At 49.2% G+C, this 26,051-nt stretch overlaps 2 protein-coding genes across 2 annotated transcripts in view; both read right to left on the bottom strand.

Moving 5' to 3' along the window:
- Positions 1-203: 203 nt before the first annotated feature.
- Positions 204-1,665, bottom strand: CRCT1 (cysteine rich C-terminal 1). Its single transcript, XM_077155671.1, has 2 exons — positions 1,603-1,665; positions 204-826 (listed from the first exon to the last, which is right to left on the bottom strand). Exon 2 carries the CDS (start codon positions 810-812, stop codon positions 531-533), a length of 282 nt encoding a protein of 93 aa, XP_077011786.1. The 5' UTR covers positions 813-826; positions 1,603-1,665; the 3' UTR covers positions 204-530.
- A 2,297-nt stretch (positions 1,666-3,962) lies between these two features.
- The window catches only part of LOC143679731 (late cornified envelope protein 1E-like), a 281,074-nt gene continuing 258,985 nt past the window's right edge, over positions 3,963-26,051 (bottom strand). The window contains exons 8-9 of the mRNA XM_077155955.1: positions 5,834-6,021; positions 3,963-4,669 (exon numbers count right to left, since the gene is read on the bottom strand). Of these exons, the coding sequence (XP_077012070.1) occupies positions 4,250-4,669; positions 5,834-5,947 (534 nt within the window). The 5' untranslated portion in view covers positions 5,948-6,021 and the 3' untranslated portion in view covers positions 3,963-4,249. The remainder of the gene's footprint in view (positions 4,670-5,833; positions 6,022-26,051) is intronic.

A 26,051-nucleotide genomic window follows, 5' to 3' on the forward strand; every position in this document is an offset into this window, starting at 1 on the left:
GCCGTAGGACGCTGGTTCCATACGTGATGGCTGCTATCATAATTGACTACCAGAGAGCCACGTTCTTGTTCAGTCACGAATTTCAGTTTTCTGCCTTTCACAGATATTCCAAGCCTTTCCATCAGAGCCAATGAGAGGTACTGTATAGGACAACAGAGCAAGATAAATCGAGACACACACGAAGGAATAAATTCTAATGGAGGTGTTGTTTGGAGGTAGAAGCTTTATTATGACACGTCTTCAAAGGACAATGAAATCAGTAAGCATTTATGGAGCACCTGCTGTGTGCAAACCCGGAAAGGTAGTAGCGGTCTGTGAACTACCCACCACTGTCAGGTCTCCATGGCATCAAGGCTGAGAACAAGGCGCGTGTTTGAGCCGCAAAGTGCCGTTAATCTTGGCGGGCACAGTCCGATGCTCGGCCCCGCGGGGCCGTGGTTACTGGTGGGAGCAGCAGGTGGGAGCAGCAGGTGGGAGCGGCTGGTGGGAGCGGCAGGTGCAGGGCGGCTCCAGCTCTGCCCGGCCGGCTGTCAGCAGCCGCTGGCGCAGCACCCGGAGCTCTGGGACCGCTGGCTGCCCCCGCAGCAGCAGCAGCCGCGCCCGCGCTGCCGGCGGCGCCTCCGCGGGAAGCAGCAGCAGCCGGTGGGGGCGTCCCCGCAGCAGCCTGAGTCCCCGCAGCAGCTGGAGCTCGGGCAGCAGCCGCAGCAGCTGGAGGAGGGGGCGGCGGGCACCGGGGCGGGGCACGCGGCGGGGCCCTGGGAAGCCCCCTTGGAGAAGCCTTTGGCGGCAGCTGCGCTCTGCTGGGAGGACATCGCGGACGGCCGACCTGGAAGAAAGGCCGCGTTTCAGACAGGGGCAGACCTCGCGGGCCTTTGCAGAGTCCGGCTCAATGCGCAAGCAAGCCTGGCCTGAGAAAGAAAGAGGACCCAGGGAGGGAAGCCGAGAAAGATAGAAAGGGACGCAAACGCATCCCAAACATGTTTCCAGTGATTTAAATCTGGGTAGAGGAGGAACTAGGCAATGAATCAATGGCTTCCCGTCTCCTCTAACTTGAACAGAGATCATCTTTCTCCACAGTGGAAATTAAAGAGGATATTGTGGCAATTTATCTGTAGGATCCACTCCAGAATCTTCTTTTGGCCCTTTCCCTGTGCCACGTTTCACAGACCGTCAAGCTATATCCTCACAATCATTAGTAAAGTATAAATGCCATCAGTTAGAAAACACTGAATCACCTGTGCATCCCTGCAGCCGGGGCCTAAAGATTCACACACACCAGAAACGGTTGTGGTTATCCTTTCTCTCCCATCCCTGCCACCCCACAACCACAAGGACAAGCAGAGTGGTGCCGAGTAGGGAATATTCCTGTGCTGAGAGCGAGACCCGGCCCCTAGCTACACTCCACTCCAGACTTGCAAAGTCACACACACGCCCAGCCCAGTCCGGGGCCCCTGTCCGCCGGGGTTCCCTGAGAGGTTGGCTTGCTTGAGGCTGAAGGCACCTCCCAGGACTCTCTGTCCACATCTGTACCCTGCTGCCTTCTCCTCCCCTCCGCTTTCGACCCTTCCCAACTCCTCTCCCAAACCCGACCTGGAAACTCACCAGACCCTGGCACAGTGGGAAGGCTCACTCAGCTCCTCAGCTGGAAAAGGTCGCCTCCTAGGCAGTGGACTGAGCAGTGTCCAGCCGGGGTACCTTTTATACATCATCATGAGGCAATTTGGGAGGGACCTATTTCTCAATAGACACGCTCAGCTGACACAGGTCAGAGATTCATCACGCAGGTAGCTCCCTTAAGTTGTACACGTGAGCCTCCAAGTCAGAGCACAGAGGTGCCAGGATTGCTTGTGGTATGTTTGCTTTCCAAACAGGGCACCACTGGTGGCTGAAGGGCTGTGTGCCTACTACGCGAAGGCATGGGGACCAGGAGAGGTCTGCAGGCCCATTCTCCCTGCCCCTTTCCAGGTTACCGGCAAGCCCGCATGCTAGCACAAACACACAGTGCCCTTGACTGCCCACCCATCCCTGTGTGCAAGCATCTACTTGGTTGTTGGCAGTTGACTGGCTTGCCACCTTTGGTTCCCATCTCTCTGGTTCTGAGTCCTGGGCTCCTCAGGGTAGGCCACCGGCTGGGATGCTTGCAGACAGAGTTGAGAAAGATGGTGGAGGTGATGTGCTATGGAAACCCCAGTGGGGATTTCTTCCTGCCCCTGGAGACGGGAGGAAGAAAAATCCTAGCAAAAAAAAAAAAGGTTGTGAACGTAGTTTGCCATATCCCTGGGATAAAACTGTGTGCTGATGTTGGCCCAATTGCAGAGGCCCAAGCTAGCCCATGGAACTCGGCTGGTCACCATCCATCCCTCTCCTTATCTCCCTTTGGAGATAAGGTCTCCCTGGGGCCACTTCCCTATAAGAAAAAAGAGAGGGAAAGAGACAGGGACAGGAGAAGGAAGAGGAGAAAAAGAAGGAAGAAGAGGGAGTAGGAGGAGAAAAGTAAAGAAAAAGAAGTCATTTTCAAAGGCCCAGCATCCATGACAAGTGGTGCTTTTAGTAATTATCTTTTTAAAAGAGACTCAACCATGAATGTGAGATATGAGAGAAGTTCAGGATGAAGAATTCAAGATTCAATAGTCTGAGAGAGATTTTGGGTGAAAGGACAAGAAAAGCTAAATCACAAAAGATAACAATTTCATTTAACATGGCTTTAGAGCTTTATGAGTAGGTTATGTTTACCTAGGGACAGTTATTGGTGAGTAGAGGTGAGATATTGCAATAGGTGCAGTCAATATTAAAAAAGAAGAGGAAGTAATGAAGTAACAAAAATGGAGGCAGGATCACCTCTATGGAACTATGCAAGGTTAGAGAAAAAAGGAGTGAAATATGAAGGTTTGATAAACATTGATATGAGGAGATACTTGGGCAATTACATGTCCATTATTTGGATTTATTATGGCCTCATATAGTAACTCACTTTACTTATCAGTGTGGACTCTTATCAAAGAAGGGACTAAGTGTTCACCTTGTATTTAGAAGACTGGTTTGGAGCTCTCTTTCTTCTCAAAAACGTTCTGAGTATCTCCTGAAGGAATCAGCCCATTGCTAAAGAAATGTTAACCTGTAAAACCCAACACAATAACCAAAGCCCCCCACTTCCACATTCACCCTCTACTCACACACACACACACACTCACACACCACCCACACCCACACACAAACGCACAGCCACACACATACACTCACACACAAACACACCACACTCACACACACACAGCCACACACTCACACACAAACACACCACACTCACACACAAACACACCCACACCCACACACTCACACACGTGCCAACTAGAAGGAGGCAGCCTTTGTCTCGGCAGAGGGGTTGCCTTCTTGGCTCTCTACTCAAATCCAAACCCAGGATCTCCAGATGCAGCGAAAATGCGTAGAGGCATTTCATACTTGCCTCCGAAACTCACTCCCCAGAACCTCCCCGAGTCTCCTCTTCGGCCAGCTGAAGGCAGCCCCTGAGATGATACTAATCAGAAAAGTAAATGGTGCCCATTCACTGCAGCCCAGCTGGAGCACTTCAGATTATCTTATTCCCTGCGATTAGAGATAAAGAGTTCTTTTAAGCGATGGCCCATGGCCTGAAGGACACTGTTGCTGATGATTTCTTCTCAGCCTGTGACCTTTCTGGTACCGCCATCCTCCCCGAGTCTCTTCGTGGGCTGCCTGTGCCAAGCCTAGTGGTCTCAGATGTGCTTCTTCCTTCAAGCTTAAAGCTCCACATTCAGAGCACAAAGGAAATATCATTTCCCAGGAGGCTAAGTATTTAAATGCCCTGCTCTGCTTCCCAAGCACATTATTTAAGTGTTCACTTGCCCTTTAGAGTAGAAGAAAGATGGCCTGAGGCAAGGAATGGGGAGTGGGAGAGGCAAACAAAATATAATCAAGAGGCAGTGGCATCAGGAATAAAAGCTTTATTGTTACAGAGAAAATAGCTTCATAACTCAACTCCAACACCAACTGCTCAACAGAACTGTGTCTGAGAGGGGATATCGGGCCAGTGAATATCAGGGGTTAAACCTCTGGACATAATAGCGGAATGAACACATGCAGGAGGAAGAGGGAAACTCAAGGCCTTTCAGAAGTCCTTCTGTGGGGAAAGGGGAGAAGAGACGCCTCAGGCTGGGGCAGACCCTTGGCACTTCGGTTCGTCCGAGTCTGGTCCATTATGTTCTCACGGTCCAGGTCAGCAGCAGCCCCCAGACCCGGGGCAGCAGCCAGAGCCCCCTGACTGCTGACCACTGCCACAGCAGCTGGAGCTCTGGTGCCGGCGTCGAAGAGATCGGCGGGGCCGGTGGTGGCTCAGGCAGCAGCCCCCACCGCCAGAGCTGGAGGCACAGCAGCCCCCACCGCCAGAGCTGGAGGCACAGCAGCCCCCACCGCCAGAGCTGGAGCCACAGCAGCCCCCCGAGCTGGGGCCACAGCAGCCCCCCGAGCTGGGACCACAGCAGCCCCCAGAGCTGACACTGCAGCAGGAGGAGACTGGAGCTTTGGGGGGGCACTTAGGAGGGCATTTTGGGGGGCATTTAGGAGTTTGGCACTTGGGAGGGGGCTGGCACTGCTGCTGACTCTGCTGGCAGGACATCTCAGTGGAAGTTGAACAAAACTGAAAGACAAATCAGAAGTTTTAAAGTTCAACTAGCTAAAGGTGACTTACTTCCATATGCAAAATTGAAATATGATTTCAACCTCAAAACTGAAATGTCCCCAAATCAGTTACAAGAATTTTCTTTACAAATGGCTTCAACCGAGGAACTCCATATTTTTTAAATGAATTCCCTGCAACTTCAAAAAGACACCAACCATTTTCCCCTTCACCTAGCTTCTGTCATCCCTTTTGTTCTTTGCCTTTCTTCAAGGCTAGCCTCATTCTCCACCCAGGGCTTCTCCCTGAGCCAGACACCATCACCGGGAGTCCGTCGTGGTGCCTGAAATGTGCTTTACCTGCTCAGGTGCTGGAGCAGGTGTCGCGGGAGGCAAGTGGACTGAGGTGCTGCTGGTCGTCTCAGCCTTTTATACAGAGTGAGCCCTGAGCTGGCATCAGGAGGCCCAAATCACGTGCGAGCAGCAAACATCATCTTTCACAAGGGACTTGGGTGACTACTTTTCCCTCACATTGCAGGGATCCAATTCCTCCCTCAGAAAGCATCTCACGGATTAATCCTCAGGAAGATGTCCTGAGCATTGCAGGCTCTAGGCAGTGAGGGAGCTTTGTGGATTGCACCCAGCAGCTATCAATTTCACAGGCAGCTCTGCTGTGCTCCCTGTTTCCCTGAGCTAGGCCAGGAGGTTCTACACCCCTCACATGGAGAGAAGGTCTCTTCTGTCTTTGGCATAGGAAATGAGGGTGAACGATGAGAAGGAATCCCAACATGGAAATTAGATGGTCCTTTTTAGAATAAGGATAGAGATAAAAAAAAAAAAAAAAAAAAAAAAAAACCGAGGCCCAAGCCAACCATCTAATTTGACTTTTCATTCTTAGATGGTGTCATAACCTGGACCGAGAATGCTTGATATCTCAGCAATGTGTTTAAGTAGGTCTGACGCAGGGGGTGTGGGCAGTTGGGTGTCTCTCCTTAACCTCAGCCGGACCCAGCGGGAGAACTCACCAGCAGAACTGACCCTACACTGACAGGCCCTCTGGGAGGACAGGAGAAACCTTGTCATGTCTTCTCTCCCCACCTGTGGCCCCAGAGGAGACGCCCGTGGTCCAGGGTGAGGTGTGGGAACGGGATGGACATCGAGGGAGGAGCAGAGGAACCAGGCTCACCTGGAAGTTGCCAGAAGTGAGGCATCCGTTCCGGCCATCCCCAAGGAGGGCGCGTCCACCTGGGAAGACCCCCTGTGCATCACTGCCTTCAGGAGGAGACTCTTCTTCAGACATGAGTGGGGAAGTCGCACATGGGATGTTCAAGTCCACCACGGAATCTAAAGCTTATTTGCCCTACAAAGAATATCCTGAAGGCAAGTTAGGCCCCAAGGAGAGTCACCATAGTCTATTTAGCTGAAAAAGCAGCCAACATATGGCATATTCACAGGGAAAAACGCAGTGAGAAAAACACAGCTGGGGGAAATGTACAAGGTCTCGGCTCCAGGCTGTGCTAAATGGGCTGTGATGAGAAGCATTATAGCTTCATTATAATTCCAGGTGCACAGAGACTGCCTGGGATCAGCTCCCAGCTTCACTCGCTGCTCTCAGCCTGTCTCAGGAAAGCTGCTTACTCACCACTATAAAAACCTGGTAATAGCAATTCCTGGACTGCTAAATGAGATAAAATGTATACAGTTCTTAGTGCCTGGCATTGTTAGTTTAAAATGTTTACAGAGAATCTAACCACAGTGCCTACCATTATTTCTATGTAAAATATTCCCTAAATTTCAAACTACTGATCTTCCAATTTTTGAAAACCAAACTATTTTGTTTGTAATGTCAGAGCTTTGCCCTAATGTTTCCTTGTAGCAAAATATTCACAGTACTCGCCACTAGGGGATGGGGTTTTAAAGGAAATGTTCTTACTATTTAAAAAGCACAAAAAAATTGGAAAATAAAACAAACATATGGAGTACTCCATCCTCCAAGTACTCTTAGTATTTGGCTACTTTCCTTTTTCCAATCTTTTGTTTTGTTTTACTTATCTGTGTCTTTTAGTGATCCATATTTTGCTTTGGTTTTACAAAAAGTCTTTAGCATAGCACTCATATAGGAGCTCATCTTACTGAATTTCTGCTTAACATTTTAATATAAACATTCCCGGTGTTACTATTTAGTCTTTTGAGCGTTATTTTTGGTATCCATGAGAATGTTTCATGGACAGCACAAAACCCATTTCTAAGCAGCTGGGGGTATAGGTTCTACAGCCAGTCTCTGTGTTAGACTCACAGCCCCTAGCTGTGTGAGCGGGACAAGTGGCATGAGTTCCCTGCCTCACGTCCTTGTTTGTGATACAGGTAAAAATAATAATGCTCTGAATCATAGAGACAGAAAAAGCTTTGCCCTGAATCATAATCCCATAGAGGCAAAGCTGGGATTCAAATCCTGCTATTCGCCCTCTCTCCATGACAGCCTCCTGTCTCTTGAATGATATTTCACTTCTTCCCATGACTTTATAACAAGCTATATTTGGTATAACTTGCTTGCTAAACATGGCTACTGAAGTTTAGAGTGAAATAGTAATAGTTGATGGCAAATCATTGTCTGAATTGCTTGTTTTGAAAAGCTGGAAGTATTCTTTCTGTCTCCCACTCTGGAACACGGGATCAGGTGCCCATCTCTGAAAGGCAGGGTCTGGTCTCAGCAGGGACGGGCCTTCCTTGATGACTGCTCCTTGGCACAGAAACTCAACCCTGTCTGTTCCTCTGATGTGTCAATCCTGGGAGTGCTGATTCACTCCAACGACATCACAAGAAACTTATGACATCCATTTACACAGAGAAACCTAGGAATTAAATGTTGGCAGACTGCCGTATTCTCTTCCTGTAGGAAACCTCCCCCAAAAGTCAAGTCATCACCTGAAGGTGCCTGGTCGGTGCTGATTTGCATAACGACCGCAGGTTTTGGTGGTGAGCAAAACAAGACGTTCCCATCGGGTCATCCGAACACCTCCAGCCCTGGACAGATTTAGTGGCCCTGAAGACACTGCCTCTTCTCTGTGCTTCTTTGGAGATCAATGCTCGAGGCCCTGCTAGATCCTGGCCTGGAACTGGTCCCTGTAAGGGGGCTTTGAAGAGCAGGGCTGTCATCCATTATGTGCTGATTTTAGAGTTTAACATTGGGAGGTGATTTTATCATTTGTCTTGTTCTTGCTTCTCACTGTTGCCCTGATGCATACTGTGGTAGATCAAATATGCCCTTCCCACACCCAAAGATTTCCAAGTCCTAATCCCAGGAGCCTGTGAATATGCTACCTGTCGTAGCAAAGTGGACTTTGCAAAATGCGATTAAATTAAGGAACTTGAGATGGGGGATCATCCTAGATAATCCACGTAGACCAATGTAATCAAAAGGATCCTATAAGAGGGAAGTAAGATGGTTGAAGTCAGAGAGAGGAGATATAACAGAGAGAGCAAAGGCTGGAGGATATAATTTGAAGATTGACGAAGGGGTCATGAGTCAAGGAATGCAAATGGCCTCTCGAAGCTGAAAAAGGCAAGGGGGTGAAATCCCCCTCAGAAGGAACACAGCCTTATCTACACCTTTAGCCCATGAGACCCATGTTGGACTTCTGACCCACAGAATTGTAAGATAATAAATACATGTTGTTTTAAGCCACTTTGTGGTAATTTGTTACAGTAGCAAAGTAAACTAATAAAAACACCTAGGTCAAAAACAGCTTTAAGTTTCAGAATGATTTAATTAATTAAAATGAAATAATATTTATTAGAATTATTTCTACAGATGCCTGGAATTGACGGTCCACCTGGTGGGGGATAGGAGGACTCCCAGATGACCTTGAGTTCTGGGGATAGGAGGACTCCCAGATGACTTTGAGTTCTTGGGAACAGGAGGACTCCCAGATGACCTTGAGTTCTTGGGAACAGGAGGACTCCCAGATGACCTTGAGTTCTGGGGAACAGGAGGACTCCCAGATGACCCTGAGTTCTTGGGAACAGGAGGACTCCTAAATGACCTTGAGTTCTGGGGGATGGGGGCACTCCCAGATGACCTTGAGTTCTGGGGGACAAGAGGCTCCCAGATGACCTTGAGTTCTGGGGATAGGAGGACTCCCAGATGACTTTGAGTTCTTGGGAACAGGAGGACTCCCAGATGACCTTGAGTTCTGGGGATAGGAGGACTCCTAGATGACCTTGAGTTCTGGGGATAGGAGGACTCCCAGATGACCTTGAGTTCTTGGGAACAGGAGGACTCCCAGATGACCTTGAGTTCTTGGGAACAGGAGGACTCCTAGATGACCTTGAGTTCTGGGGATAGGAGGACTCCCAGATGACCTTGAGTTCTTGGGAACAGGAGGACTCCCAGATGACCTTGAGTTCTGGGGATAGGAGGACTCCCAGATGACCTTGAGTTCTTGGGAACAGGAGGACTCCTAGATGACCTTGAGTTCTGGGGATAGGAGGACTCCCAGATGACCTTGAGTTCTTGGGAACAGGAGGACTCCCAGATGACCTTGAGTTCTGGGGATAGGAGCACCCCAGATGACCTTGAGTTCTGGGGGATGGGGGCACTCCCAGATGACCTTGAGTTCTGGGGGATAGGAGCACCCCAGATGACCTTGAGTTCTGGGGATAGGAGGACTCCCAGATGACTTTGAGTTCTGGGGAACAGGAGGACTCCCAGATGACCTTGAGTTCTTGGGAACAGGAGGACTCCCAGATGACCTTGAGTTCTGGGGATAGGAGGACTCCCAGATGACCCTGAGTTTTTGGGAACAGGAGGACTCCCAGATGACCCCAAGTTCTTGGGAACAGGAGGACTTCTAGATGACCTCAAGTTCTGGGGATAGGAGGACTCCTAAATGACCTTGAGTTCTGGGGGATGGGGGCACTCCCAGATGACCTTGAGTTCTGGGGGACAAGAGGCTCCCAGATGACCTTGAATTGACAAGATGTCTTTGGCCAAAGGGAAGCTCAGTGAAGAGACAATAAAGAAAACTCCCAAAGATAAACCAAACTGCTGCCTGGGCTTGTGCCCCAGCTCTCCGCTTGCTGGCTGTGTGTCCTCTCTGAGCCTGTTTCCTTGGCCATAAAATGGAGCTGATAATAGTGCCCATCTCATGGGGTTGTCTGAGGGTCCCATGAGAAGAGGTCTGCGAAGCCGCGGACCTGGGGCTGGTGTGTAGGAATCACCCGGTCATTGTCAGCTCTTCATATTCCTGTCACTATTGCCATGTCTTCATCATCATCAGTCAAAATCCAGAGATGTCAGAATTATTGGCAGAGCATTTCTGAACCCTTGTCTGGGCCATGGAGTGCCCAGCTACCTTTTAAGCTACCTTAAGCCCTAAGGGGCTTATCAAATACTAGAGAATAGGATGAGCAAATTATCACCACTTTTGGCCTATTTAAAATTTCAAGATACTACTTGTACCTTTTACCAAGAGAAGAAGGGCTTCTTATTGTTTCATTTAGGGGAGGTATTTTACTATTTATGGGTATTTTTTCATAAGTCCTTTTATTTAAAACTTCACAACAACCTTACTGGTAGAACAGAGGGTCATTATCCTGTTATTCAAAGAGAAAAGCAATGCTCAGAGAGGCCAAGCAATTTGTCTACGGTCACACAGACAACATGAGAGGGCACCAGGCTTCAAACCCAGTGCTTTGGGCTGTTTGGGTCCAGTGCCTGCTCTGTAGAATCACTGTGCACTTGAGTCCAGTCTCTGTGCACCTGCCAAAGAAGTGGTGGACAGGACAGGAGCCCCCAGGAGATGCGGATAATTCACCTAAGGGAAGCTTAAACACTTCTCTTCTGAAGAGATAGCACAACATGGCTTAAATGGAGCTTGATTCTTGCCTCAGGTGATCGAGGTGCTGAGTAGAGGAGCAATCTAGGAGTTTTGGTCTCCAATTGCTCTTCTCACCTGCATGGGCACTGCCACCTTCAAGAAAGGATGCCAGCCATCCAGGTGAAGGCTGTGACTCCAGAGACTGAGTCAGGGGCTGCCTGGGTGCTGGCTGTGCAAGCACTTCCCGGAAGAGCCTCGCCTCCAGACCCTGAGCCAGCCCAGCTCAGCCTGAGGCTGTCGGCCAGCTGCCATGTTCCCTCCTCCTGGCTGGAAAACATTTCCAAGCCAGAGTGTGGAGGCACTGGAGACCGTGGGAGTCCGTCAGTGAGTAATCAGAGAAAGGAGGATCCCTCTTCCTGGAGAGCAAGTAAACATCCGGGATGGGGGACTTGGGAGTAAAAATAGACAGGAAGGCTCCTGGAAGCATGGAGACACCTGCTTTCCCAGCTGGAGAGGATAAATGGAGACAGAAGGCACACGTGCTGGTGGGGAAGGCTGCAGAGTGGCTGATGGAAGGCCAGGCCCCCTGGGTGGGGGTGGGCGGTGGGGGGAGTCAGGAACAAAACATGACCCCACCTGGGGCTGGATGTCCCTCACTGTTGCTAAATCTGCCCCTTTTCTGCTATCCTCAGTGGAATATCAACAGCAGGAATTCTATTTAGGTCTCTCAGCTCACACGGAGGACCTCAAGCGAACCAGGCCTGTGCCTCCGTGGCAGGTGGAGGGGTGGACGATAAAGCCACTGTCACTGCCCATTAAAGGACGCAAGTCCAGTGGACGAGATGAGCCTTCCAAATGGAATACGGTAAAAGCAGACACTGACAGGTGTGTACCAACCCTTAAACAAGGTGGATTCACAAAGAAAAAGTATGCACCGACTTACAATAGCGTAAACAACACAAGTCCATCCATCCCAGTTATGTGGGTCTTCACTGATGAGGATGAAGACGTTGCAATGCTGCGACGTGAAGAGCTGACAATGACCAGGTAATTCCTACACACCAGCCCCAGGTCCGGGGCTTCGCAGACCTCTTCTCATGGAACCCTCAGACAACCCCATGAGATGGGCACTATTATCAGCTCCATTTTATGGCCAAGGAAACAGGCTCAGAGAGGACACACAGCCAGCAAGCGGAGAGCTGGGGCACAAGCCCAGGCAGCAGTTTGGTTTATCTTTGGGAGTTTTCTTTATTGTCTCTTCACTGAGCTTCCCTTTGGCCAAAGACATCTTGTCAATTCAAGGTCATCTGGGAGCCTCTTGTCCCCCAGAACTCAAGGTCATCTGGGAGTGTTTCCATCCCCCAGAAGATGTGGGCCTTCAGTTATATATAAACATCTGTGGATTGATAGAGAGAGAAACAGATAGTGTGTGTGTGTACATAAATGTATATATGGAAGAAAGAAAAAGAAGAAAATCTGTAAGGATCTATATTAAAACATTAACAGCAGTTACTTCTTTTGCTTATCTACATTTTCTAATTTTTCTTCAATGGACATGCATTAGTTGGATAGCAAAATACTTAAATTACCAAAGAGATATTTCATATACTCCAAGTATCAAAGAAGGGTTTCCAGAAGTGGCATTCAGTGTTTTCATTCAGCTTTGTCCACATTTTAAATCTAATAAGCACCAGGCACTGGGACTGACACAGAGGTACGGGGAGGAATTGAGTTATACACAGTCCCTTTCCTCCTGAAGCTCAGGTGCCCTCTGCCTCGTGTCTCCGGCTCTCTACAGCTCAGAGCTACCTCCCTGCAACACTGGCCCCCGAGCTCTGTGCCCTGCAGTCTCTCCTGGAGACGGCCATACCCTGCACAGCCTTGGCCCCTCCACGCGTGGACGCCTCCCCACAAGCCTGCAGACTTCTCGGGAGCAGGAACTCTGAGTTATCCTTCCATCGCAGGCTCAGAGCACTGAACTGGGACAACGTCAAGCGGCTGGGGAACGCTTGTGCTGAAAGAAAACATCAGAGCCCCTAAAGAGTCACCCTCTGCCAGAAGGCTAGGGGTGCCCCTAGAATGGCTGCTGGGCGGGAGAGCCCTCGCAGTCTGCTCTCGAGCTCAAGGCCTCTCTTCTCGCCCACTAGGCCCTGCCATCTCTAAGAGGCGGGTGACTTGCCTCCCCCAGGTCCACGGACCGTGAGCCTTACTCCCGTGTTTGCTCACTCATCCCCCGTGGGCTGCCTCGCCCCATGGCCTGCACAGCGGGGACCCAGTGTTGGCTGCACTGAAGTGACCCCTCCAGAAGTAGGCCTTGTACCTACATTTGGGGAAAAGTTTCCTCCCACCCAAAGACATAACCCTTCCCCCTTGAAACTCCAATGCTGAATTGGTTGTGTTCATGCCCCAGGACATGGAATTTAATTTGACTTTGTTAACTTGGGGCCTAGCTCTGGACTGGGCATATGGTTAGAGAGACAGGAGTAAAAGGAGGAAGGAGGGAAAGAAGTAAAGAAAAAAGAAAGGAAGGGAAGGAAGGAAGAAATGAACAGAAGTGGGAAACGAGTAACAAATGTAATTCTATCTTCCTCACCTACATATCGTTCTACCTCAGTGGTTCTTCTGATGAAAAAAAAGTGAGGCATAACGTGCAGCAGAGAGGAAAGACACTCCCACGTCACGGACTCGAGGATTTGAGCCGAGCTGCCCTTCCACCCGCCCCGTCCGCCGTCTGTCCCATCCGGACGAGCCTGCCCCAGCCCTCACGCTCCCTCCCCTGAGCTGCTGAGCCGTGCTCCCGGCACTGGCAGACATGCAGGCTATGATTTAGTCATGTCGTTGGAGTCTGACAACTTAACACAGCACTGAAGTCTCTAGATTGATGACGAAATGACCAAAACTTTCCAGCTGTCTATGGACCTGCGTTTTTCACCAAAATCCAAAAGGAGGATTTGAGAATATGACTGTTTCCTAGCATCACAGCTTTCTCCATTCAAGAAATTCTCTCCCTGTGACCTTCTCCAGCTCCCCTCCACTCATTCTCTGCTCCTGCTGCCCCCACGTCGACAGCCACAGGCCCTCCCCTCCGTCAGGGCTCCCCACCACCCCCCGGGAAGGCCTCTCCTCCTCCTTCAACTCTGTCTTTTCCCTCCCCCTCCAGTGGCATAAACCACGGTCCACAGTTTACAGTGACCGCTGAGCGCAGAGTCCCCCCGCTCCCTCCAGACCTCCTCAGTTCTCCCAGCAAACTGCCCCAAGACCCACAGCGAGAGGCTCCTGGCTTCTCCCTCTTCCTCACCACACCCCACAATGCAGCCAGGTTCCTTCCCCCCACCCTTTCCTCACACCCTCCCCATCTCTCTCTCTAGAATGCAAACCTGAGTTTATTATAAACTTTCAAAGGCTTCCTATTACTTCCAAGGAAAAAATCATCCAAATTCCTCCGAATAGCTCCTGCGTGATCTGGCAGCCCCTACCCCCAGCCTTGTGTCCCATCCCTCCTCTCTGCATCCTGTGGTGCCTACAGCCACACAAGTTATCCCGATGACTGAGTCCGCTCGGATGCAGCCTCTGCTGCAGCCTCCTCCACGCTCCACACGCTCCCAAGCCCGTGGCAAGGACTGTGTCCCGGGAACCTGCCGACAAGGCCCCATCACCGCCCCTGCAAGGGAACACCTCCTGGCCGGGTGCCCTTATTGCCTCTTGGCCTCCCTGAGTAGACTCTGAGCGTCTCTGCAAAAGGGTGAGTGTTTCCTGCCACAACCTTGGGGAGCCTGGCACATAGTAAACACCCAGAACTACTTCTTGGGAGCCTCATCCCTACTTCTATACCAAGAGTTCCTCGTGGGAAGATGCCTTGAATTATTCATCACTGCATCCTCCAGGCCAGCACAGGGCCCACAACATTCTACAAATATTTGTCGAATGAAGAACGAAGGAATGGAGGAATGAGAGCTGGTCATCCTTGTCAGAGAGGGAGGAGACATGCAGAGCCAGCGTGGCTGCTCAGAGCAGGTTCTGACCGTTACTCAGCCCTGACTCAGCTGGGAACTGAGTGAAGTCACTTCTGTGTGAGGTTTCTTAGGACCTGAGGTTATCTGGGATCTCTCAGGGGTCCAGCCCCATCTCCTTCTCATAGGGAAGTGGACCAGCTCTGAAGCCAGAACCACGACTCGCTCAGCCTGGGGATCTTTCCATGGAACGGTTTTGTCTTAACTGGCTAACTCACCCTCCATGTATGAACTGAGGGGAAAACTAAGGGTGGACATGAGGACAGAAGTCTTGCAGGGTCTAAAAGATTGTCCACTGCACTGGCAACGACCTGCTGCGTGATGGGGTCTTTGGGGTGGTCTTAGGAGGGTAGCAGCTCCGGTCTCTGCTGCTGATGCCCCTGAGCGGCTGCCTAGGGGGGCAGGAGAGGGCTCTGGAGTTGGTGTGGTCACTTACTGCCCTCCCAGGGAGGTTGTTTGATGGAAGCCCTTTGGCCAAGGCCAGGTTTCTGAGCCGCTGTCAGATACCGCCGCATTCCGAGTGTTCAGGGGTTCTCTGTAGAGAAAGCGCTTGGACTCTGCACCACACTCTTCATATGCCAAAGTGAGTTGAAGCCTTTGGTTTCCAAATCACTGCTAAATCCTCAGGGCCCAGAAGATGTTTGAAACATAGTAGATGCTCATTACATAGTTGCAGAAAGGAGGGAGGGAGGGACAGAGGGAGGGAAGGAAGGAAGGAAGGAAGGAAGGAAGGATGGATGGAAGGAAGGAAGGAAGGAAGGAAGGAAGGAAGGAAGGAAGGAAGGAAGGAAGGAAGGAAGGATGGAAGGAAGGAAGGAAAGAAGGATGGAAGGAAGGAAGGAAGGAAGGAAGGAAGGAAGGAAGGAAGGAAGGAAGGAAGGAAGGAAGGAAGGAAGGAAGGAAGGAAAGAAGGATGGAAGGAGTCTGAAATGGAGTTTGACAAGGACCCTGATGGACTCACTGAGAATGGACTCATTGAGAGGGAGGGAGCAGCATGAGTCTCTCTGAGCATCTACGGCAGCCCCTGGGAAAGGCAGAAGCCGACTTTCCAGAATGGAGCCTACCTTCCAGCAATTCCAGGACTTTCAAGCACATCAGTTCATTTCCCTGAGCGGAAACCCTGTTGGTCAGAAAACTTCACAGCCCACGATGCGTCCAGTGTGGCAATAGGAGGTGCACCGAGACATTTTTCTGTCATATCCTCATGGCTCGGTCTGTCCCTGAGGCTTTCGGAGCAGCTCTCACCCCAGCATGCTAGCACAATGGAAGCAAATGTCTAGAAGCTCTAACCTCAGAGGAACAATGGGCTCTATTACCAGGAGACAGGGGTGACTGGAGCACAATCTATTGGGAGTGGAAGCCTCATGACCAGTGGCCAGCCATTAATGTTTTTAAAGTGGAAAAAGTCAGATGAGTAGAGTGGGTATAATGAAATCAAACAGTGTGAAACGGAAATCTGCTCTTGAGCCTCATTTCTGCCATGTTAACTATGTAACTACAGACATGTCAAATTGCTTTTCTGAACCTCAATTTTCTCATCTATAAAATGGAGGCTAAAGCCCCAACCAGGACCATTCCAGCCAATCCTAAAGAACATTTTAGGGCAATATATAAGATCCCACAAGGGTTCCAGACACTAGAGTAACTTTCCAGAAACCCACAACCTCCAGATGGGTCCCTGGACCAGATAAGTCCTGAAACCTAGAGGGCCCAGCCTCTCCAGAACATCAGATAGTCCATCTCCCTACCCCATATTAGTGACAGACCCTTCCCATATCAAAAATTTAGAATTACCATAGCCCAAACACCCTTAAAGAGAGGGATGGAAAGATCAGAGGTGATGGTGGAGTTATACAGAGAAGATAGGATTTAACAAATGAATATGAATGCTGAATCATTAAATTGATAACTCTTTTAGTCTCTGGTATCTTAGAGCAGCTAGAAGTAAAAACCTAAAATTGTGGAACTGTAAACCATGTCAAACTCTGAAATCTGTTCTACAACTAATTGTGCTGCTGTGCTTTGAAATTTATAGCTTTTTTGTATATATGTTATTTTTCACAAAAAAAAAACAAAGGAAAAAAAGTTGATTGTGGTGATTAAAAAAATATTTAAGCCCTCTAGCCTCCTATATTCTGGAGCAGCTAGAAGGAAAAATATGAAAGGATGGTATGGCAGCCCATGACAAACTCTGGGATCTGTTCTGTAACCACTTGTTGAGGAGTGCTTTGAAAACTATTGCTTTTTTATTTCTTTGCTTTGTAGATAAGCAAAGAAATAAAACAGCAAAAGTTGAACAACAACAACAAAAAAAATTGTATAGTATAACAATGAAAAAGTTAAAAAATAATGGAGGCTATTAATAGACTACCCAATCAAATGAGATTACATATAGCAAGGTACTTGGTGAACCACAAAGTACTATAAAAATGTAATCTAATAATAATATAAACAAAATCAAATAATGATGAAAATAATCAAGGCCAGTCTGAAAACTGCTCTGCCCTTCTGTAGACCTGCAGCTCTGCATGATGTCAGCATGTCGGGGCACAGGGAGGGGTGGACTGGGCCAGACCTGCTCCAGGGAAGCCTCAGGTGGCAGCTGAGTGTCATCCAGGAATACTTCCAAGTCTCTGTTGGTGCCTGCTGGGAAGACAGTGATAAGGGCAAATGCTATTCTAACCCGAGAAGCACGAGAAAGCAAGAATGAACCTTAAGCTCTCCTCAATCTCTCTTGTCCATGCAAGATCTTCTTTCAGTAAACCATCTGCAATTACTCACACCTAAGTATGGTCCCTTCCAGGGAGGACACTGGGGTTTTAGCCGGTGCTGGTCCTCAGGGGGAGGAGTGAGGCGGTCGGCATGATTTCAGGCTCAGGTCTCAGGACGAGGCCTGGGCAGTGCGATGTGGTGGCGTTTGAGGTAGATTTCGCCCCAGATGAGGAAACCGAGGCACGGGGCCAGAGTGAAGCAGCAGCTCCTCCTGGGTCACGCAGCTAGAAAGCACAAGGCCATGCCTAGAACCCATGTGTTCTGAATAATCCAAGGAAACCAAAGCTGGTGTGGCCGCAGTGCAGCCCGAGCGGACCCCATCCTAGCTGGGGAGACTCACTGTGGGACAACAATTCTGCTTTCCACACGACGATGGGGACAGTAGACATGAAGGATGCAGAACTTCCTTCCCAAGACCCAGTAGGTCAGGGAGGCATGCTGGTCTCAGCCAGAGCTTTCCAGCTGCGGCCCTCGGGCTACCGGGCTGCTAGGCTGAGCACAAAGCATACCCGGGCACCCAGGAGCCCGGGCCCAGGCTCTTGTTAGTGCCCCTCGTGTTAGTGCCCCTCGTGTGAGATGCCCCCTCGTGTTAGTGCCCCTCGTGTTAGTGCCCCCTCGTGTTAGTGCCCCTCGTGTTAGTGCCCCTTCGTGTTAGTGCCCCTCGTGTGAGACACCCCCTCGTGTTAGTGCCCCCTCGTGTTAGTGCCCCTCGTGTTAGTGCCCCTCATGTGAGATGCCCCTCGTGTTAGTGCCCCTCGTGTTAGTGCCCCTCGTGTTAGTGCCTCTCGTGTTAGTGCCCCCTCGTGTTAGTGCCCCTCGTGTTAGTGCCCCTCGTGTGAGACACCCCCTCATGTTAGTGCCCCTCGTGTGAGACACCCCCTCGTGTTAGTGCCCCTCGTGTTAGTGCCCCTCGTGTTGGTGCCCCTCGTGTGAGATGCCCCTCGTGTTAGTGCCCCTCGTGTTAGTGCCCCCTCGTGTGAGATGCCCCCTCGTGTTAGTGCCCCTCGTGTTAGTGCCCCTCGTGTTAGTGCCCCTCGTGTGAGGTGCCCCTCGTGTTAGTGCCCCTCGTGTTAGTGCCCCTCGTGTTAGTGCCCCTCGTGTTAGATGCATCTTGTGTTAGTGCCCCTCGTGTTAGTGCCCCTCGTGTTAGTGCCTCTCGTGTGAGATGCCCCTCGTGTTAGTGCCCCTCGTGTTAGTGCCTCTCGTGTGAGATGCCCCTCGTGTTAGTGCCCCTCGTGTTAGTGCCCCTCGTGTGAGATGCCCCTCGTGTGAGATGCCCCCTCGTGTGAGAAGCCCCTCGTGTTAGTGCCCCTCGTGTTAGTGCCCCTCGTGTGAGATGCCCCTTGGTGGTGCAGTAGAAAAGCCCAACCTCTGGGGTCAGACGCGTGAATCTCAGGCTTGTGGTCTTGAGCAAGTTCTTGAGTCTCTCTGAGTATTAGTTTCTTTATCTGTAATGGCAGGAGTAATCATGCCCAACTGGTGGGGTTGCTCTGAGAAGAAATGAGATAAATCTGAACTCACTAGCATGGGCCTGGCACATGGAAGACATTAAATTAATGTGTATTTCCTTCCCTTTCCTTCATCCCTTCTTTTCTTATAATGATAATTTGTACTATTTCCTGGAGGTGTGAAATGGACAAGACATATTAAGGGTAGACTCTTGAGGGAAGCCTCAGAGCATTTCTATTAAAACTGGTTTCTGTGTCTTTGGGACTGAGACACCTCAGAACTCGGCTCAGTCTGTTCTCACGTGACAGCAGGATGTTTGGGTTCTCATCTCTGATTTGCCTCTAACCAGCTGGTGGCTTCTGGTGAGGCTCTTGCTCCTGGGACTTGTATCGTTTGCCTGTGATATGAGGAGAGGGGGCAGTACGTATTGAGCAGCATAAAGTAAATATTTGTTACGTGTCTAATACCCTCCAAGCACCAAGCACAAGGCTAAGTGACAGAAGAGAGATTAAAGGAAAGGATATAAAATGGATAGGACAAGTTCTCTACCATACAGGAGCAAAAAAACCTAGCAGCAGAATTTTATGGAGTTGAAAGCACTGAGTCAAGAGCCAGGGTGCTGGGTTTAAATCTCAGCTCACACTTGAATAAGATACTTAACCCCTCTGTGACTTGGTTTCTCATAAAATGAAGATAATAATAATAAGTCAATTAATGGAACTGTTATGAGATGTGTATAAACATACTTTATAAATATAGAATATACAAATTTTTTAAGCACTTTAAATAATGCCTGGCACATAGTAAACACCACATAAGCATTTGCTCTTACAACTCGGCACGCACATAAAAAGCAGGCCACATCCGCAGAGGGAGACTCAGTTGGTTCTCATTACTGGCAACCGGTGGCATCTCATCAGCCTTGAAGGAGGAGGAGGTTTGCAGCGACATCTGCATCAGCAGCTCCTGCCTTTACATCCCGAGACTAGGCTGTACTGCCTCATGCCTTTGATTCTGCCGCCCTCTGCTGTCCCATGCGTGTAGAGCAAACGGGATGTCCCACCTCCTTGCCAGCACAGAGCAGAACTAAGACCCTGATTCAGAGAGCTGACACTTGACTGGAGGGCGGACAACGGTGCGACATAGCTGTGGACTAGGAAGGAACAACAGAGAGGAGCACTGTTGGGGGAAATACTGGACAGAGAAACCTTTGGGAGACTGCTGAGAAGAATCCTCCTCCCTAGAAACCAAAGGCCGTCCCTGGCCCATGCACGGAGAGGGAGCAAAGATTGTGATGGGGTCGGAAAAAACTAAAATCCTCCTGCACACCCACGCTGAGAACGGACTCAGCAGGCTTCAGAGTGTGGATAGAGGCCATATGCTGAAGTCTCAGAAGGGACATGAAAACCTTTTCCCCCAGATCAGGGCAGGTGGGGGGCATGGCTGAGCACTGCCCATGGCTTCCGATTAGCGAATTCGGCGGCTGGGCCCCAGCTCTGAGCCTCTGTGGCCACCCTGTCCCAGCTGGGTGGCGGCCGTGGAGGCAGGAACACACCGTGCCTCCTTAGGGCAGCCCGGAATGGCTGCTGATGGGTGCCGTCTGGTGGCAGGCCAGGAAAGGGCAGCTTCAGAGGCATCAAAAAGGCTTTTGGGTGTCTTCTGTTATCCTGTCCTCAGGCCACTGGAGCTGGTCTGCGTTCCCTTCCCGGGACCCCGGCCGAGTTCCAGCTGGGAAACACTGACTTGGGGATATCCTCTCCAGAGCAACGCTTCTCCCAGAATGTGCCCTTCAGGCAAAAAACAGCTAGGAGCAACGAAAGGAGTGTTAAAACAAACTACAAAGGCAAAATAAAACAAACAGAACAGATCAAGGTACCTGGGGAAGGAACAGAGAAAAGGGAGCTTTCTCCTGGGTGGAACAATTGCACAAACAGAGCAATCTCAAAAATTATACTGCATACCAAAGGCAAGAATCTGATGAAGAGCTGAGAAAATCTGATTGGTAAAGCACAGGCTATTCCAAGGGTCTAGAATAAGTTGAACTAAGGGTTAAAGAAAGACTCAAAACAGCAAATGGCAAAAAAAGATGAAAAAAAAATGGCAAGTACAGTGTGTGATGGCAGCTCTGGGTCAGACCGCGAGTCGGCCCCAACATTCCCAGCTGGGGTCAGCGAAGGTGGTGGGCAAGCCAGGAACCAAATCCTCCCTTACAGAAAGCCTGGCCTAGGTGGCAGGCCGAGGGAGGGGCCCTAGACCCAGCGTCCCCACTGGGACCACATCCTCATCGATAGCTCTCTGCTGGGCTGCGCTGAGCAGTGTCCATATTTTGGATCCAAAACTCCCACCTAAGTCTCCAAGCCCCTTGAGGAACTCCTCTCCCATCTCCCAGTGACCTCCCAACTCTGCTCACACGCCTCCAGGAGGGGAAATCCAACCCCCACCCCTGCCCCAAGGCAGCAACCACTGCCTTTCTGAAGAAACCAGACGGTTAGACGTTCTCCCCTAGAGAATTAGGTAGAGCCTCCATCTGCCCTCTGCAGGCTCTGCTCAGTGGCATCAGTTACACCCCTGTGGTCACAGGAGTCGATCCGCGTCTCTTCCAAAGAACATCCTTTAGGTGTTTGAAGACAAGAGTTCTTATCTCCCCTTCAGACTTTTCTTCTCCCAGAGAAGCATCTCAGGTTCTTTCTCGGGCAAGGATGTCCTCAGAGGACATAACTTGGAATTGTGTCACTGCTCTGGCTGGTCTCCTCTCACACTCCAGGGCCCTTATCCTGGGCCAGAACGGACCTGGCGAAGGGCAGTCCATCAGGACCAGTGCATCGCGCACCTGTCAGGCCCCACGTGCAGCTGTGCAGTGACAAATCTATGGGGCCCTGCACAGCAGCCCAGGGCTGAGCTGGTTGGGATGAGGGAAACATAGCCAGAGGAGAGAGGTGGTCAAGGAGCGGAACAGGTCAACAGCAGAGAAACGATGCTGGTGGTGAGGCCTGAAGAGGGAGGCATGTACATATGGGGGAAAGCGAATCAGGAGATCACTATGCTGAAAGCTTAGAAGCTGGCTGGAAAGCAAAGTTCTGTGGTATGTTTAAGCGACTGGTTTGCTAGTGACCTCTCTAATTTGTGAAATGAGTAAAGAAGGAGGAAATGAATCTAAGCAAAGCTATGGAGGAGGGTTTCTCCTCAGAGTCAGATCTACTGCTCTTGTCTCCATGGCTCCCTCCCACAAAGGTGAGAGAAATGTCACCTTCTCTCAGGGGCCCTCCCTGACCTCCTGTTCCAGCAGCCTTCCTTTTCCAAGGAACAATCACTTATCCCGTTTTACAAACTCTCAGTGAGAGTTTCGAAGGGAGAAGCAAAAGCCTGAGCCTTGCCTTCAGGCTGGGCTCAGGATGAAGTCACTGGGACAGCTGATGGTCATTCTGGTTCTTGGGCCATATGCAGCCTCAGCTCTTTTCATGAGCTCAGGGATGGAGAATGGAGAGTTGAGGAGTCCAACTCTCCTGGTCTGTTAACATTTAGCTGTTGTTATCATAAGCAGGGCCAGCTGCATAATTCGCAAGAGCCAGTACAAAATGAATATGCAGGACCCTCATTCAGAGATCAGTAACAGTTTCAAAACCATGACAACAACACGTCAACACCAGGCTGGGGCCCTTCCAAGCACCAAGCCCAGTGCGATGGTGAAGGCTGCGTGCCTACGCAGCTGAGCCGGGAAACAGGACAAGTGAGCAGGCGATTGAGAGCCCAGGTGCTCGTGTTAGAGGGCCCGGGCCCCACGCGGCCTCTCTCCGTGAGCGGACACTGAACAAGGCACCTTTTGGTAGGTCTGGGGCCGGCACACGTTCTCTGTAAACCATCAGACCGCCAATACTTCAGGCTTTGCAGGTGTTTGTTTTCTTGGCTGCTCCGTTTATGTTCAGCTTCTGGCTGCGCCCTCTATGGTTTTCTCTTCCTGAATTTCATTCGTATGAAGGTCTCCAATTCTTAATCCTTTTATAGGAGTTGGGCCTTAGCTAAAGTAACCTTACCAAAGGCCCTACTTACAGTGGGTTCGCGGGGCAGGCCAAGGGACTCCTGTCACAGTTACTCATCCCTGCTGCTGTAGCATGAAAGCAGCCGTAGAAAATACACAAATGAATGCGTATGACTGTGTTCCAGTAAAAGTTGTTACAAACAGGCAGGAAGACTTGGTCTGCCTGCTCTGGCTTGCTGATCCTGCTCTAGGACCTCAATTTCCTCATTTATGAAATGAGAGTAATAATAATAGTAACTAAATAGTGATTGTGATAGTAATTGAGTAATAATAATAACCTCATCTGGTCGCTTTGCGTGTTGTACATAGTATAGTAAATGCTCCGTGTTAGGGGCATGTGTCGGGCCAGTGAGGTAGAGATGCAGGTAAGGACCTTGGAGCTGTCTGGCTCAGCATCTTCCATCCTGCTACTATATCCTCCGCTCCTCTCCTTCCATGGCAGCTCCTCGCCACAGAATGCCGTGGCGGTGGTTAGGTGGGTCAGAGCAGATGGTTTAGAACAGAGACTAATAAGAAGTGGAACTAGGGACAGCCTGGTTTATGTCTGAGCTGCCTGGGAGTATGAAAGCAGACGGGCCTCTGTGGGACATCTGGTGGGGCAAAATAAGCCAGGAACGAAAGAGCAGATATTGTACGGTTTCATTTAGAAAATGCTTCTAAGAAAACATGGGCCTGGATTATAAATTCTCACAGCAGTCACGTGTAGTCTACGGCGGGAGTGGTTATTCCTGGGGTTTGAGAGGCTGTGTTATATATTATACATATATATGTATATGTTTTATTTATTATGTATATATATAATGTGTGTGTGTATATATATGTTATACACCTGTTATTTAGAGATAAGCACGAAGCCAATCAGGTCGGGATTAAGGTAATTCAGAACACAGGGGTAAGGAATACAGTGTCTATATTTTAGAACTTCATCTATTCTTTGAAACCAAAGGAAGAAAGGTTTGTCTTATCCAGAACCTAAATTTTCTGTCGCACATAATCTAATTCAACCTGTCTGGATAACTCATTTGAACAACCGAAACACAGGGAGCCCAGAATAAGAAAGAGGGTCTTTAATCCTGTATAGCTTAATGTAATGTCTGGATATATCCCAAAGTATATTGAGCAGATAATCAAAAAGTATTGACAAAATCCCTTGAAGAATGGGAGAAAAAAAATTAGAACTATTAAACTTTACCACCAGGAAAACCCCTGAAACTGTGTCAAGCGTTAGAGACGCTCGAATCAATAGGCCAAGCCCTTGATCCTGAGGCCTGCTCTTGTGAAGCTTATGTATGTTGCAGAGAAGCTTAGCCTACCCATAGGTATGCCCGAGTTACTTCTGGAGGACCTCCGTTATTGCTCAGATGTGACCTCAGTCTCTCCAAGCCCAGCTCTGCAAGTGAAATCATTGCTCTCCCCTCTACTTGGGACATGACACCCAGGGGTGAAAGTCTCCCTGGCAGCGTGGGAGATGACTCCCAGGGATGAGCCCGGCCCTGGCACTGTGGGATCAACAACACTATCCTGACCAAAAAGGGGAAAAGAAGTGCGACAAATAAGTCATCAGTGGCTAAGAGAGTTCAAATAGAGTCCAGAGGCTACTCTGGAGGTCACTCTTATGCAAGCTTCAGTTAGACATTGCTACCTACCATAATCTGCCAAACCCCAACCAAAACCATTCCAGCCAATCCTAAAGAACACCTAGGGCAATATATAAGATTCTACAAAGGCTCCATGCACTAGAGTAACTTTCCAGAAACCTACAACCTCCAGTTGGGTCCCTGAACCAGATAAGTCCTGAAATCTAGAGGGCCCAGCCTCTCCAGAACATCAAGTAGTTCCATCTCCCTACCCCATATTATCAACAGCCCCTTCCAACATGAAAAAGTTAGAATGAGCGTAGCCCAAATACCCCTAAAGAGTGGGAGAGAGATCAAAGGTGATGGTGGAGCTAATCAGAGAAGGTCGCTTTAACAAACAAGTAGGATTGCTGAATCATTATACTGATATTTCTTTTAGTCTCCAGTATCCTAGAGCAGCTACAATAAAAACCTTAAACTGTGGAATTGTACCCCATACCAAACTCTGAAATCTGTTTTACAATTAATTGTTGTGATGTGCTTTGAAGTGTATTGCTCTTTTTATATGTGTTATTTTTCACAAAAAAGAAAAAGTCCATTCCAATGATAAATGCACAGCTAAATGATGACACTGTGAACCACTGTTTGTGCCTTCGGATGATTACATAGTATGTGAATATATAACACATATCAATAAAAAAATAAGTGGGCCTGAGAAATGAGAGGTTCTGGCAAGGAATGGACTTTATTATTTACAACTCACCCAGAAGACTAGCCTGGGGTGTTAATTCTCTAACGGGTTTTCATTCATTCTGCAATGCCAGTGAAGGAGAAATGTTTGGGTAATTTGGTATCTGCACAGTTCGCACCTGAGGGCCTCAGACTCCCAGCAGCCTTCACCTGGACAAGGAACAGTCCTCGCTGGGCATTCCTTACCAGACACCAACTATGCGATTCCCAGTTGATTTTTTGGGACTTTGGTCATCAGGGCACATTTATTTCTTAAATAATGAGCCAAATATTGTACATTGGTCCAGTAAACACCATCTAAAGTAAACATGTATTTGAAATTTTTCCTAGCCACCTATAAATTGAATGATTTAGCAAAGTACATAAACTCTTCTGAGCTTCCATTTCTTCATCGGTAAATTCCAGTTGCTACTATCTCCCTTAGGAGATTTTCTGGAAGAACAAAATTAGTCAATTATGTTGGTTAAATTCATGTGTCAACTTGGTGAGGCTGCAGTGTCAAGTTGTTTGGTTCACAAGTTCTGGACTGATTGTTACTGTGAGACTATTTCATGGATTGATATTATTAGTCACTTGATTACATCTATGACTTAGTACATCTATAATCAACAAAACAGATTGTCTCAGCAATGAGAGGAGTCTCCGTGAAGGCCTTAAAGGGAGAACAGAAGGAATTTCTATCTCTACTTCAGCAGCCAGCTTCTGCAGGAGAATTCATCATAGACTTCACCAGAGCTCCCAAATTGCAGCTTTCCCTACGAAACTTGAACTTGCCAATCCTTACAGTTGCATGAGACAATTCTTGTAATAAATCTCCTAATATTTCTATCTCCTGCTGTTTCTATTTCCCTGGAAAGCCCTGACTAATGCAGATTTGGTATCAAGAGTGGTTCTTGGCAAACAGAATCTTAAGGATGAGATTTCTGACTTGGCTCTAGGGTTTGGGGAGTTGGTTCTCTAATCTGACTAGATTAAAAGTCACTAATGATTC

Source organism: Tamandua tetradactyla, chromosome 4 (genome assembly GCF_023851605.1).
Source record: "Tamandua tetradactyla isolate mTamTet1 chromosome 4, mTamTet1.pri, whole genome shotgun sequence".
Classification (NCBI taxonomy): Eukaryota; Metazoa; Chordata; class Mammalia; order Pilosa; family Myrmecophagidae; genus Tamandua; species Tamandua tetradactyla.

What these genes read in the sequence shown, in the direction of transcription:
- CRCT1 (XM_077155671.1), bottom strand. Translation starts at nt 812, where the DNA reads ATGTCCTCCCAGCAGAGCGCAGCTGCCGCCAAAGGCTTCTCCAAGGGG.